Source organism: Bos taurus, chromosome 8, assembly GCF_002263795.3.
Source record: "Bos taurus isolate L1 Dominette 01449 registration number 42190680 breed Hereford chromosome 8, ARS-UCD2.0, whole genome shotgun sequence".
In the NCBI taxonomy this organism is placed as follows: Eukaryota; Metazoa; Chordata; class Mammalia; order Artiodactyla; family Bovidae; genus Bos; species Bos taurus.
Genome location: NC_037335.1, coordinates 23,197,839 through 23,211,351, shown reverse-complemented (window position 1 = coordinate 23,211,351; position 13,513 = coordinate 23,197,839). Strand labels below are relative to the sequence as shown.

At 49.9% G+C, this 13,513-nt stretch overlaps 4 protein-coding genes across 4 annotated transcripts; all 4 read right to left on the bottom strand.

Annotated features, from left to right (window-relative positions):
• LOC112447880 (interferon beta-3) lies at positions 1-2,157 on the bottom strand. The gene has a single exon (XM_059889379.1). The coding sequence runs from the start codon at positions 851-853 to the stop codon at positions 293-295; it is 561 nt and encodes a 186-aa protein (XP_059745362.1). The 5' UTR covers positions 854-2,157; the 3' UTR covers positions 1-292.
• A 1,557-nt stretch (positions 2,158-3,714) lies between these two features.
• LOC112441480 (interferon beta-3) lies at positions 3,715-5,871 on the bottom strand. Its single transcript, XM_059889378.1, has one exon. The coding sequence runs from the start codon at positions 4,565-4,567 to the stop codon at positions 4,007-4,009; it is 561 nt and encodes a 186-aa protein (XP_059745361.1). The 5' UTR covers positions 4,568-5,871; the 3' UTR covers positions 3,715-4,006.
• A 1,554-nt stretch (positions 5,872-7,425) lies between these two features.
• LOC112447879 (interferon beta-3) lies at positions 7,426-9,582 on the bottom strand. The gene has a single exon (XM_059889377.1). The coding sequence runs from the start codon at positions 8,276-8,278 to the stop codon at positions 7,718-7,720; it is 561 nt and encodes a 186-aa protein (XP_059745360.1). The 5' UTR covers positions 8,279-9,582; the 3' UTR covers positions 7,426-7,717.
• A 1,556-nt stretch (positions 9,583-11,138) lies between these two features.
• On the bottom strand, positions 11,139-13,295 carry LOC112447878 (interferon beta-3). Its single transcript, XM_059889376.1, has one exon. The coding sequence runs from the start codon at positions 11,989-11,991 to the stop codon at positions 11,431-11,433; it is 561 nt and encodes a 186-aa protein (XP_059745359.1). The 5' UTR covers positions 11,992-13,295; the 3' UTR covers positions 11,139-11,430.
• Between the last annotated feature and the right edge of the window lie 218 nt (positions 13,296-13,513).

The window sequence follows — 13,513 nt, the reverse complement described above, 5'->3', positions numbered from 1 at the left end:
TGTTTTGCAATGAATGTCTCCAAGGTGCTCTGCAATTTTTAATGTGTGTTGTCACATAAATCAAGTTGAGATTGAAACCGCCACGTTGACTTTTGTTTCATAAATAATTTATTTCTCACATAAAAGTTTAAATAAATGAATAACGCATAAATCAATTTAAAAATAGCTTAGTCTTTAATGTCCATTGAAATCCAGTGCATTGCACTGTCAGTTACTTTAAGAGCCTCTGCTGGCTGAAGCATCTCAGCTCAAAGTCACATTGTCCCTTCCCAGAGCCACAGGTGGGAGGTGTTCAGTCACGGAGGGAAGCTGTTAGTCTCATCAGGAAAGAAAAGTTCGTGAGTATTTGCACTCGCACGACTGTCCAGGCACACCTGTTGTACTCCTTGGACTCCAGGTACTGCACGAGGTTGAAGTAATACTTCTTCAGGTGAAGAACGGTTGTGTCCCCCATGGTGAAGTTTTGCTCCTGCATTATTTCCTTCTGGATTGGCTGCAGACGATTCATCTGCCCATAGAGTTCCACAAGGAGGTCCTCAATGATGGTCTCAGACCAGCCAGTGCTGGAGAAGTCTCTGGTGAGAATATTGAAGATCTGCTGGAGCATCTCATAGATGACCAATATGGCATCTTCCTTCCGGAACTGCTGTGCTTGGTTCATCTCCTCAGGGACCTGGAAGTCCATCCTGGCCTCGAGGCAATGTTGAGGCGTTGAATGTAACTGCCCCAGGAGTTTCTGACACACCTCAGCGCTCCGCCTTTGCTGGAATCGGAGCAAGCTGTAGCTCCTGGAAAGAGCTGTGGTGGAGAAACACAGCAGGAGAACCATCGGGAGGAGGCACCGGTAGGTCATGATGAAAACAGGCACAGGGCTGCCCGTTCTGCTAGTAGATGCTGACGCTGAGTCTTCAAGGGCTTGCAGAGTGAATGGCCTTCCTCCTTGAGTGTGGGCTACTTATATAGGATGGCCCTCGGAGAGGAATTTCCCACTTTCAGTTCTCCCTTTCAGTTTTCCTTTGTCATTTAAATTATTCGTTGCCTCTATAACTTTGGCAGAAAGTGAAGAGGAACTAAATAGCCTCTTTATGCAAGAGGAGAGTGAAAAAGTTGGCTTCAAGCTCAACTTTCCGAGAACAAAGATCATGACATCATCCCTCCATGCCAAATATATGGGGAAACAGTTGCAACAATGTCCGACTCTATTTTGGGGGGCTCCAAAATCACTGCAGATGGTGATTGCAGCCATAAGATTAAAAGACGCTTACTCCTTGGAAGGAAAGTTATGACCAACCTATCCCGCGGTGGCTAGGAGACGGTTGCTGTGGGATGATGGGAGAGCGCTCGGCACAAAGTGGAGCACAGTGGCCGCGATGAGACGACTGGCTTTACCGGGATTGGGGGGCGGAGTGGGGGCCGGGATGGACGGTCGAATCCCGCGGTGGATCCGACACTCTTCGCTGTGGGACTATGGGAGGGAGTTCGGAACAAAATGATACACAGTGGCCGCAATGACAGTATCGCCTATCGCGGGCGATTCCCGCGGTGTCCATGAGGCTATTTGCTGTTGAGGTCAAATATACACCCGGCGGTGGGGATGAGACCTTGGGTGATCTGAGCATGGTGATCTGAGCAGTTTGAAGAAAAGTGAACCACCGCGGTGGCGATGGGACTATTGGCGATGGGTAGGCAGGACAGCAATGATGTGCACAAAGGGGAAACCGGCGGCGGCAGTGAGCCTCTAGGCGATGGGACCACGGGCGGACGTTGGGCATAAAGGGGAAACTGGTGGTGGCTTTGAGAAGAGTGGACGAACGCGTTGCGGACAAAGTGAAAGCCAGCATCGGCGATGAGACGCTGTCTCATCGTATAGACGTATCGGCACAGACGGTGTCTACCGGGACTGTGCGAGGGCGTTGCTCAGGTTGGGGAGCCTGGAGCTGGCCAGGAGACTATTCCCGATGGCACGATGGGACGGCGTTCTGCACAAAGTGAAACAGGACGGTGGGATGAGCCCTTGGGCGATGTCCTTGGAGTTGAAGTGCAACACCGCTTTGCCGATGAGCCTATCTATCGGCGCTGGGACCATGGGAGGTCGTTGGGCAAAAAGGGGAAGTCGGCGGTGGCTAGAAGTCTTGGTTTCCAGAGGATAGATTGCGTTGCGGACAAAACGAAAGCCAGCACCGGCGTTGAGATAGACAGCTTGGAGACTACTGGCTTTGGGACGATGCCTACTGGCGGTGAGACCTTGTCGGAACGTTGCAGACGGAAGAGAACCCGGCGGTGGCTAGCAGAGTATTGCCTAGGGCACGATGGGAAGGCGTTGCGAACGGAGTGCACTTCAGCCCTGCAGTAGGGATGAGACCGGACAAACGGGGACCCTGAGGTGGCGGTTGAACTACCGATGTTTGCGCTGAGAAGTCGGAGGGCTTGCGGCGAGTGTAAAACAGCGGAGGCGATGAGAATATTGGCGATAGGACGCTGGGGTAGAGTCCTGCACCACGTGAAACCCGGCGGGGCTGCGGGGTGGGGGTGGGGGAGGCTGTTGCCCATAAGACGACTGGAAAGTGTTGCGGACAGAATGAAAGCCGACGAGGAGACGGGAGGCTGTGGGGCAACGGGGGCGGCGCGGCGCTCGCTTTAGATGCGGCGGTGGCTGAGATTATTCGCTGTCGGACGATGGGCGGGCTTGGTGCTCAAAGTGAAGCACAGCGGAAGCGGGGAGACCATCGTCTATGGGGTGATGGGAGGGAGTTTCTCATACAAGGGAGCCCTGCTTGGCTTTGAGACGCTGAGTCCGCGTTGCGGACAAAGTGAAACGTGACGGTGGCGAAAAACTACTGGTGGTGGTGGGACGATTGGACAGCTTTGCGACAGAGTTAAACCCGACGGAGCGATGAGACTACCCGACGACGAATGAGTGTGGTCCACACAGGGGAACCTGGACGTGGCGATAATAGAATATTTTCATAATAAAATATACTTATTTTAAATGAAATATTTCACTTTTCCAATTTTATAATAAATTTATAGAAGGTATTTTAAATCTTAAGCATAGAATATTAAAGTATATTTGTATATAGCTGTAGCAATTTGTTAAACTTTATTAAAACTATATTTCTGTGTACCAAAACAAGTATTTAATATCGTTTTACTTTTCTATCTTTTACGAATATAAACTTAATATTTTCAAGATGACTTTTCCCTTATTTTTAATTGCGTGAATTAGCATGTTTGACAGTTTCTAACGACCCCCAAGACAGTCTTAAGTAATTTTTGACTCATGTTCCTGAAACCTCTTTGTGAGGACTACGTTGTTGGAAATAAGGGGTTGGAGTGTACAAGCAACTGAGGACATTTAGAAGGTCCGAATTTTTCATTTACTTTAGTAAGAATTTTATAAGTTAAGTGGAATTTGCCCAGATTTTGTTGGCATAAAGAAGGCTTACATTGTAAGACTCTCACATGTAAAGTGGTGTACATTTTCCCCGAAGTGAAAAAAAGAAAAGGCAACCCCCCCCCCCCCCCCGCCCCACATCATATAGAGGGGCCCTACAGCATGAGCTGTCTGGTACATTTAAAGAAGTGACCCAGAGAAGCGCAGGTAGACTGTATGGGTACATGGAGGGCATGCATAGAACTTGGACATTCCCCACGGCTTCCTTGTATTTTAAATGCCTCAAAGGCAGGGCCAGAAACTCTACTGCTCTGCAGGCTTGTTTTGCAATGAATGTCTCCAAGGTGCTCTGCAATTTTTAATGTGTGTTGTCACATAAATCAAGTTGAGATTGAAACCGCCACGTTGACTTTTGTTTCATAAATAATTTATTTCTCACATAAAAGTTTAAATAAATGAATAACGCATAAATCAATTTAAAAATAGCTTAGTCTTTAATGTCCATTGAAATCCAGTGCATTGCACTGTCAGTTACTTTAAGAGCCTCTGCTGGCTGAAGCATCTCAGCTCAAAGTCACATTGTCCCTTCCCAGAGCCACAGGTGGGAGGTGTTCAGTCACGGAGGGAAGCTGTTAGTCTCATCAGGAAAGAAAAGTTCGTGAGTATTTGCACTCGCACGACTGTCCAGGCACACCTGTTGTACTCCTTGGACTCCAGGTACTGCACGAGGTTGAAGTAATACTTCTTCAGGTGAAGAACGGTTGTGTCCCCCATGGTGAAGTTTTGCTCCTGCATTATTTCCTTCTGGATTGGCTGCAGACGATTCATCTGCCCATAGAGTTCCACAAGGAGGTCCTCAATGATGGTCTCAGACCAGCCAGTGCTGGAGAAGTCTCTGGTGAGAATATTGAAGATCTGCTGGAGCATCTCATAGATGACCAATATGGCATCTTCCTTCCGGAACTGCTGTGCTTGGTTCATCTCCTCAGGGACCTGGAAGTCCATCCTGGCCTCGAGGCAATGTTGAGGCGTTGAATGTAACTGCCCCAGGAGTTTCTGACACACCTCAGCGCTCCGCCTTTGCTGGAATCGGAGCAAGCTGTAGCTCCTGGAAAGAGCTGTGGTGGAGAAACACAGCAGGAGAACCATCGGGAGGAGGCACCGGTAGGTCATGATGAAAACAGGCACAGGGCTGCCCGTTCTGCTAGTAGATGCTGACGCTGAGTCTTCAAGGGCTTGCAGAGTGAATGGCCTTCCTCCTTGAGTGTGGGCTACTTATATAGGATGGCCCTCGGAGAGGAATTTCCCACTTTCAGTTCTCCCTTTCAGTTTTCCTTTGTCATTTAAATTATTCGTTGCCTCTATAACTTTGGCAGAAAGTGAAGAGGAACTAAATAGCCTCTTTATGCAAGAGGAGAGTGAAAAAGTTGGCTTCAAGCTCAACTTTCCGAGAACAAAGATCATGACATCATCCCTCCATGCCAAATATATGGGGAAACAGTTGCAACAATGTCCGACTCTATTTTGGGGGGCTCCAAAATCACTGCAGATGGTGATTGCAGCCATAAGATTAAAAGACGCTTACTCCTTGGAAGGAAAGTTATGACCAACCTATCCCGCGGTGGCTAGGAGACGGTTGCTGTGGGATGATGGGAGAGCGCTCGGCACAAAGTGGAGCACAGTGGCCGCGATGAGACGACTGGCTTTACCGGGATTGGGGGGCGGAGTGGGGGCCGGGATGGACGGTCGAATCCCGCGGTGGATCCGACACTCTTCGCTGTGGGACTATGGGAGGGAGTTCGGAACAAAATGATACACAGTGGCCGCAATGACAGTATCGCCTATCGCGGGCGATTCCCGCGGTGTCCATGAGGCTATTTGCTGTTGAGGTCAAATATACACCCGGCGGTGGGGATGAGACCTTGGGTGATCTGAGCATGGTGATCTGAGCAGTTTGAAGAAAAGTGAACCACCGCGGTGGCGATGGGACTATTGGCGATGGGTAGGCAGGACAGCAATGATGTGCACAAAGGGGAAACCGGCGGCGGCAGTGAGCCTCTAGGCGATGGGACCACGGGCGGACGTTGGGCATAAAGGGGAAACTGGTGGTGGCTTTGAGAAGAGTGGACGAACGCGTTGCGGACAAAGTGAAAGCCAGCATCGGCGATGAGACGCTGTCTCATCGTATAGACGTATCGGCACAGACGGTGTCTACCGGGACTGTGCGAGGGCGTTGCTCAGGTTGGGGAGCCTGGAGCTGGCCAGGAGACTATTCCCGATGGCACGATGGGACGGCGTTCTGCACAAAGTGAAACAGGACGGTGGGATGAGCCCTTGGGCGATGTCCTTGGAGTTGAAGTGCAACACCGCTTTGCCGATGAGCCTATCTATCGGCGCTGGGACCATGGGAGGTCGTTGGGCAAAAAGGGGAAGTCGGCGGTGGCTAGAAGTCTTGGTTTCCAGAGGATAGATTGCGTTGCGGACAAAACGAAAGCCAGCACCGGCGTTGAGATAGACAGCTTGGAGACTACTGGCTTTGGGACGATGCCTACTGGCGGTGAGACCTTGTCGGAACGTTGCAGACGGAAGAGAACCCGGCGGTGGCTAGCAGAGTATTGCCTAGGGCACGATGGGAAGGCGTTGCGAACGGAGTGCACTTCAGCCCTGCAGTAGGGATGAGACCGGACAAACGGGGACCCTGAGGTGGCGGTTGAACTACCGATGTTTGCGCTGAGAAGTCGGAGGGCTTGCGGCGAGTGTAAAACAGCGGAGGCGATGAGAATATTGGCGATAGGACGCTGGGGTAGAGTCCTGCACCACGTGAAACCCGGCGGGGCTGCGGGGTGGGGGTGGGGGAGGCTGTTGCCCATAAGACGACTGGAAAGTGTTGCGGACAGAATGAAAGCCGACGAGGAGACGGGAGGCTGTGGGGCAACGGGGGCGGCGCGGCGCTCGCTTTAGATGCGGCGGTGGCTGAGATTATTCGCTGTCGGACGATGGGCGGGCTTGGTGCTCAAAGTGAAGCACAGCGGAAGCGGGGAGACCATCGTCTATGGGGTGATGGGAGGGAGTTTCTCATACAAGGGAGCCCTGCTTGGCTTTGAGACGCTGAGTCCGCGTTGCGGACAAAGTGAAACGTGACGGTGGCGAAAAACTACTGGTGGTGGTGGGACGATTGGACAGCTTTGCGACAGAGTTAAACCCGACGGAGCGATGAGACTACCCGACGACGAATGAGTGTGGTCCACACAGGGGAACCTGGACGTGGCGATAATAGAATATTTTCATAATAAAATATACTTATTTTAAATGAAATATTTCACTTTTCCAATTTTATAATAAATTTATAGAAGGTATTTTAAATCTTAAGCATAGAATATTAAAGTATATTTGTATATAGCTGTAGCAATTTGTTAAACTTTATTAAAACTATATTTCTGTGTACCAAAACAAGTATTTAATATCGTTTTACTTTTCTATCTTTTACGAATATAAACTTAATATTTTCAAGATGACTTTTCCCTTATTTTTAATTGCGTGAATTAGCATGTTTGACAGTTTCTAACGACCCCCAAGACAGTCTTAAGTAATTTTTGACTCATGTTCCTGAAACCTCTTTGTGAGGACTACGTTGTTGGAAATAAGGGGTTGGAGTGTACAAGCAACTGAGGACATTTAGAAGGTCCGAATTTTTCATTTACTTTAGTAAGAATTTTATAAGTTAAGTGGAATTTGCCCAGATTTTGTTGGCATAAAGAAGGCTTACATTGTAAGACTCTCACATGTAAAGTGGTGTACATTTTCCCCGAAGTGAAAAAAAGAAAAGGCAACCCCCCCCCCCCCGCCCCACATCATATAGAGGGGCCCTACAGCATGAGCTGTCTGGTACATTTAAAGAAGTGACCCAGAGAAGCGCAGGTAGACTGTATGGGTACATGGAGGGCATGCATAGAACTTGGACATTCCCCACGGCTTCCTTGTATTTTAAATGCCTCAAAGGCAGGGCCAGAAACTCTACTGCTCTGCAGGCTTGTTTTGCAATGAATGTCTCCAAGGTGCTCTGCAATTTTTAATGTGTGTTGTCACATAAATCAAGTTGAGATTGAAACCGCCACGTTGACTTTTGTTTCATAAATAATTTATTTCTCACATAAAAGTTTAAATAAATGAATAACGCATAAATCAATTTAAAAATAGCTTAGTCTTTAATGTCCATTGAAATCCAGTGCATTGCACTGTCAGTTACTTTAAGAGCCTCTGCTGGCTGAAGCATCTCAGCTCAAAGTCACATTGTCCCTTCCCAGAGCCACAGGTGGGAGGTGTTCAGTCACGGAGGGAAGCTGTTAGTCTCATCAGGAAAGAAAAGTTCGTGAGTATTTGCACTCGCACGACTGTCCAGGCACACCTGTTGTACTCCTTGGACTCCAGGTACTGCACGAGGTTGAAGTAATACTTCTTCAGGTGAAGAACGGTTGTGTCCCCCATGGTGAAGTTTTGCTCCTGCATTATTTCCTTCTGGATTGGCTGCAGACGATTCATCTGCCCATAGAGTTCCACAAGGAGGTCCTCAATGATGGTCTCAGACCAGCCAGTGCTGGAGAAGTCTCTGGTGAGAATATTGAAGATCTGCTGGAGCATCTCATAGATGACCAATATGGCATCTTCCTTCCGGAACTGCTGTGCTTGGTTCATCTCCTCAGGGACCTGGAAGTCCATCCTGGCCTCGAGGCAATGTTGAGGCGTTGAATGTAACTGCCCCAGGAGTTTCTGACACACCTCAGCGCTCCGCCTTTGCTGGAATCGGAGCAAGCTGTAGCTCCTGGAAAGAGCTGTGGTGGAGAAACACAGCAGGAGAACCATCGGGAGGAGGCACCGGTAGGTCATGATGAAAACAGGCACAGGGCTGCCCGTTCTGCTAGTAGATGCTGACGCTGAGTCTTCAAGGGCTTGCAGAGTGAATGGCCTTCCTCCTTGAGTGTGGGCTACTTATATAGGATGGCCCTCGGAGAGGAATTTCCCACTTTCAGTTCTCCCTTTCAGTTTTCCTTTGTCATTTAAATTATTCGTTGCCTCTATAACTTTGGCAGAAAGTGAAGAGGAACTAAATAGCCTCTTTATGCAAGAGGAGAGTGAAAAAGTTGGCTTCAAGCTCAACTTTCCGAGAACAAAGATCATGACATCATCCCTCCATGCCAAATATATGGGGAAACAGTTGCAACAATGTCCGACTCTATTTTGGGGGGCTCCAAAATCACTGCAGATGGTGATTGCAGCCATAAGATTAAAAGACGCTTACTCCTTGGAAGGAAAGTTATGACCAACCTATCCCGCGGTGGCTAGGAGACGGTTGCTGTGGGATGATGGGAGAGCGCTCGGCACAAAGTGGAGCACAGTGGCCGCGATGAGACGACTGGCTTTACCGGGATTGGGGGGCGGAGTGGGGGCCGGGATGGACGGTCGAATCCCGCGGTGGATCCGACACTCTTCGCTGTGGGACTATGGGAGGGAGTTCGGAACAAAATGATACACAGTGGCCGCAATGACAGTATCGCCTATCGCGGGCGATTCCCGCGGTGTCCATGAGGCTATTTGCTGTTGAGGTCAAATATACACCCGGCGGTGGGGATGAGACCTTGGGTGATCTGAGCATGGTGATCTGAGCAGTTTGAAGAAAAGTGAACCACCGCGGTGGCGATGGGACTATTGGCGATGGGTAGGCAGGACAGCAATGATGTGCACAAAGGGGAAACCGGCGGCGGCAGTGAGCCTCTAGGCGATGGGACCACGGGCGGACGTTGGGCATAAAGGGGAAACTGGTGGTGGCTTTGAGAAGAGTGGACGAACGCGTTGCGGACAAAGTGAAAGCCAGCATCGGCGATGAGACGCTGTCTCATCGTATAGACGTATCGGCACAGACGGTGTCTACCGGGACTGTGCGAGGGCGTTGCTCAGGTTGGGGAGCCTGGAGCTGGCCAGGAGACTATTCCCGATGGCACGATGGGACGGCGTTCTGCACAAAGTGAAACAGGACGGTGGGATGAGCCCTTGGGCGATGTCCTTGGAGTTGAAGTGCAACACCGCTTTGCCGATGAGCCTATCTATCGGCGCTGGGACCATGGGAGGTCGTTGGGCAAAAAGGGGAAGTCGGCGGTGGCTAGAAGTCTTGGTTTCCAGAGGATAGATTGCGTTGCGGACAAAACGAAAGCCAGCACCGGCGTTGAGATAGACAGCTTGGAGACTACTGGCTTTGGGACGATGCCTACTGGCGGTGAGACCTTGTCGGAACGTTGCAGACGGAAGAGAACCCGGCGGTGGCTAGCAGAGTATTGCCTAGGGCACGATGGGAAGGCGTTGCGAACGGAGTGCACTTCAGCCCTGCAGTAGGGATGAGACCGGACAAACGGGGACCCTGAGGTGGCGGTTGAACTACCGATGTTTGCGCTGAGAAGTCGGAGGGCTTGCGGCGAGTGTAAAACAGCGGAGGCGATGAGAATATTGGCGATAGGACGCTGGGGTAGAGTCCTGCACCACGTGAAACCCGGCGGGGCTGCGGGGTGGGGGTGGGGGAGGCTGTTGCCCATAAGACGACTGGAAAGTGTTGCGGACAGAATGAAAGCCGACGAGGAGACGGGAGGCTGTGGGGCAACGGGGGCGGCGCGGCGCTCGCTTTAGATGCGGCGGTGGCTGAGATTATTCGCTGTCGGACGATGGGCGGGCTTGGTGCTCAAAGTGAAGCACAGCGGAAGCGGGGAGACCATCGTCTATGGGGTGATGGGAGGGAGTTTCTCATACAAGGGAGCCCTGCTTGGCTTTGAGACGCTGAGTCCGCGTTGCGGACAAAGTGAAACGTGACGGTGGCGAAAAACTACTGGTGGTGGTGGGACGATTGGACAGCTTTGCGACAGAGTTAAACCCGACGGAGCGATGAGACTACCCGACGACGAATGAGTGTGGTCCACACAGGGGAACCTGGACGTGGCGATAATAGAATATTTTCATAATAAAATATACTTATTTTAAATGAAATATTTCACTTTTCCAATTTTATAATAAATTTATAGAAGGTATTTTAAATCTTAAGCATAGAATATTAAAGTATATTTGTATATAGCTGTAGCAATTTGTTAAACTTTATTAAAACTATATTTCTGTGTACCAAAACAAGTATTTAATATCGTTTTACTTTTCTATCTTTTACGAATATAAACTTAATATTTTCAAGATGACTTTTCCCTTATTTTTAATTGCGTGAATTAGCATGTTTGACAGTTTCTAACGACCCCCAAGACAGTCTTAAGTAATTTTTGACTCATGTTCCTGAAACCTCTTTGTGAGGACTACGTTGTTGGAAATAAGGGGTTGGAGTGTACAAGCAACTGAGGACATTTAGAAGGTCCGAATTTTTCATTTACTTTAGTAAGAATTTTATAAGTTAAGTGGAATTTGCCCAGATTTTGTTGGCATAAAGAAGGCTTACATTGTAAGACTCTCACATGTAAAGTGGTGTACATTTTCCCCGAAGTGAAAAAAAGAAAAGGCAACCCCCCCCCCCCCCCGCCCCACATCATATAGAGGGGCCCTACAGCATGAGCTGTCTGGTACATTTAAAGAAGTGACCCAGAGAAGCGCAGGTAGACTGTATGGGTACATGGAGGGCATGCATAGAACTTGGACATTCCCCACGGCTTCCTTGTATTTTAAATGCCTCAAAGGCAGGGCCAGAAACTCTACTGCTCTGCAGGCTTGTTTTGCAATGAATGTCTCCAAGGTGCTCTGCAATTTTTAATGTGTGTTGTCACATAAATCAAGTTGAGATTGAAACCGCCACGTTGACTTTTGTTTCATAAATAATTTATTTCTCACATAAAAGTTTAAATAAATGAATAACGCATAAATCAATTTAAAAATAGCTTAGTCTTTAATGTCCATTGAAATCCAGTGCATTGCACTGTCAGTTACTTTAAGAGCCTCTGCTGGCTGAAGCATCTCAGCTCAAAGTCACATTGTCCCTTCCCAGAGCCACAGGTGGGAGGTGTTCAGTCACGGAGGGAAGCTGTTAGTCTCATCAGGAAAGAAAAGTTCGTGAGTATTTGCACTCGCACGACTGTCCAGGCACACCTGTTGTACTCCTTGGACTCCAGGTACTGCACGAGGTTGAAGTAATACTTCTTCAGGTGAAGAACGGTTGTGTCCCCCATGGTGAAGTTTTGCTCCTGCATTATTTCCTTCTGGATTGGCTGCAGACGATTCATCTGCCCATAGAGTTCCACAAGGAGGTCCTCAATGATGGTCTCAGACCAGCCAGTGCTGGAGAAGTCTCTGGTGAGAATATTGAAGATCTGCTGGAGCATCTCATAGATGACCAATATGGCATCTTCCTTCCGGAACTGCTGTGCTTGGTTCATCTCCTCAGGGACCTGGAAGTCCATCCTGGCCTCGAGGCAATGTTGAGGCGTTGAATGTAACTGCCCCAGGAGTTTCTGACACACCTCAGCGCTCCGCCTTTGCTGGAATCGGAGCAAGCTGTAGCTCCTGGAAAGAGCTGTGGTGGAGAAACACAGCAGGAGAACCATCGGGAGGAGGCACCGGTAGGTCATGATGAAAACAGGCACAGGGCTGCCCGTTCTGCTAGTAGATGCTGACGCTGAGTCTTCAAGGGCTTGCAGAGTGAATGGCCTTCCTCCTTGAGTGTGGGCTACTTATATAGGATGGCCCTCGGAGAGGAATTTCCCACTTTCAGTTCTCCCTTTCAGTTTTCCTTTGTCATTTAAATTATTCGTTGCCTCTATAACTTTGGCAGAAAGTGAAGAGGAACTAAATAGCCTCTTTATGCAAGAGGAGAGTGAAAAAGTTGGCTTCAAGCTCAACTTTCCGAGAACAAAGATCATGACATCATCCCTCCATGCCAAATATATGGGGAAACAGTTGCAACAATGTCCGACTCTATTTTGGGGGGCTCCAAAATCACTGCAGATGGTGATTGCAGCCATAAGATTAAAAGACGCTTACTCCTTGGAAGGAAAGTTATGACCAACCTATCCCGCGGTGGCTAGGAGACGGTTGCTGTGGGATGATGGGAGAGCGCTCGGCACAAAGTGGAGCACAGTGGCCGCGATGAGACGACTGGCTTTACCGGGATTGGGGGGCGGAGTGGGGGCCGGGATGGACGGTCGAATCCCGCGGTGGATCCGACACTCTTCGCTGTGGGACTATGGGAGGGAGTTCGGAACAAAATGATACACAGTGGCCGCAATGACAGTATCGCCTATCGCGGGCGATTCCCGCGGTGTCCATGAGGCTATTTGCTGTTGAGGTCAAATATACACCCGGCGGTGGGGATGAGACCTTGGGTGATCTGAGCATGGTGATCTGAGCAGTTTGAAGAAAAGTGAACCACCGCGGTGGCGATGGGACTATTGGCGATGGGTAGGCAGGACAGCAATGATGTGCACAAAGGGGAAACCGGCGGCGGCAGTGAGCCTCTAGGCGATGGGACCACGGGCGGACGTTGGGCATAAAGGGGAAACTGGTGGTGGCTTTGAGAAGAGTGGACGAACGCGTTGCGGACAAAGTGAAAGCCAGCATCGGCGATGAGACGCTGTCTCATCGTATAGACGTATCGGCACAGACGGTGTCTACCGGGACTGTGCGAGGGCGTTGCTCAGGTTGGGGAGCCTGGAGCTGGCCAGGAGACTATTCCCGATGGCACGATGGGACGGCGTTCTGCACAAAGTGAAACAGGACGGTGGGATGAGCCCTTGGGCGATGTCCTTGGAGTTGAAGTGCAACACCGCTTTGCCGATGAGCCTATCTATCGGCGCTGGGACCATGGGAGGTCGTTGGGCAAAAAGGGGAAGTCGGCGGTGGCTAGAAGTCTTGGTTTCCAGAGGATAGATTGCGTTGCGGACAAAACGAAAGCCAGCACCGGCGTTGAGATAGACAGCTTGGAGACTACTGGCTTTGGGACGATGCCTACTGGCGGTGAGACCTTGTCGGAACGTTGCAGACGGAAGAGAACCCGGCGGTGGCTAGCAGAGTATTGCCTAGGGCACGATGGGAAGGCGTTGCGAACGGAGTGCACTTCAGCCCTGCAGTAGGGATGAGACCGGACAAACGGGG

Bases quoted from the DNA above. Each gene is read 5' to 3' on its own strand.
- LOC112447880 (XM_059889379.1), bottom strand. From the start codon at position 853: ATGACCTACCGGTGCCTCCTCCCGATGGTTCTCCTGCTGTGTTTCTCC.
- LOC112441480 (XM_059889378.1), bottom strand. From the start codon at position 4,567: ATGACCTACCGGTGCCTCCTCCCGATGGTTCTCCTGCTGTGTTTCTCC.
- LOC112447879 (XM_059889377.1), bottom strand. From the start codon at position 8,278: ATGACCTACCGGTGCCTCCTCCCGATGGTTCTCCTGCTGTGTTTCTCC.
- LOC112447878 (XM_059889376.1), bottom strand. From the start codon at position 11,991: ATGACCTACCGGTGCCTCCTCCCGATGGTTCTCCTGCTGTGTTTCTCC.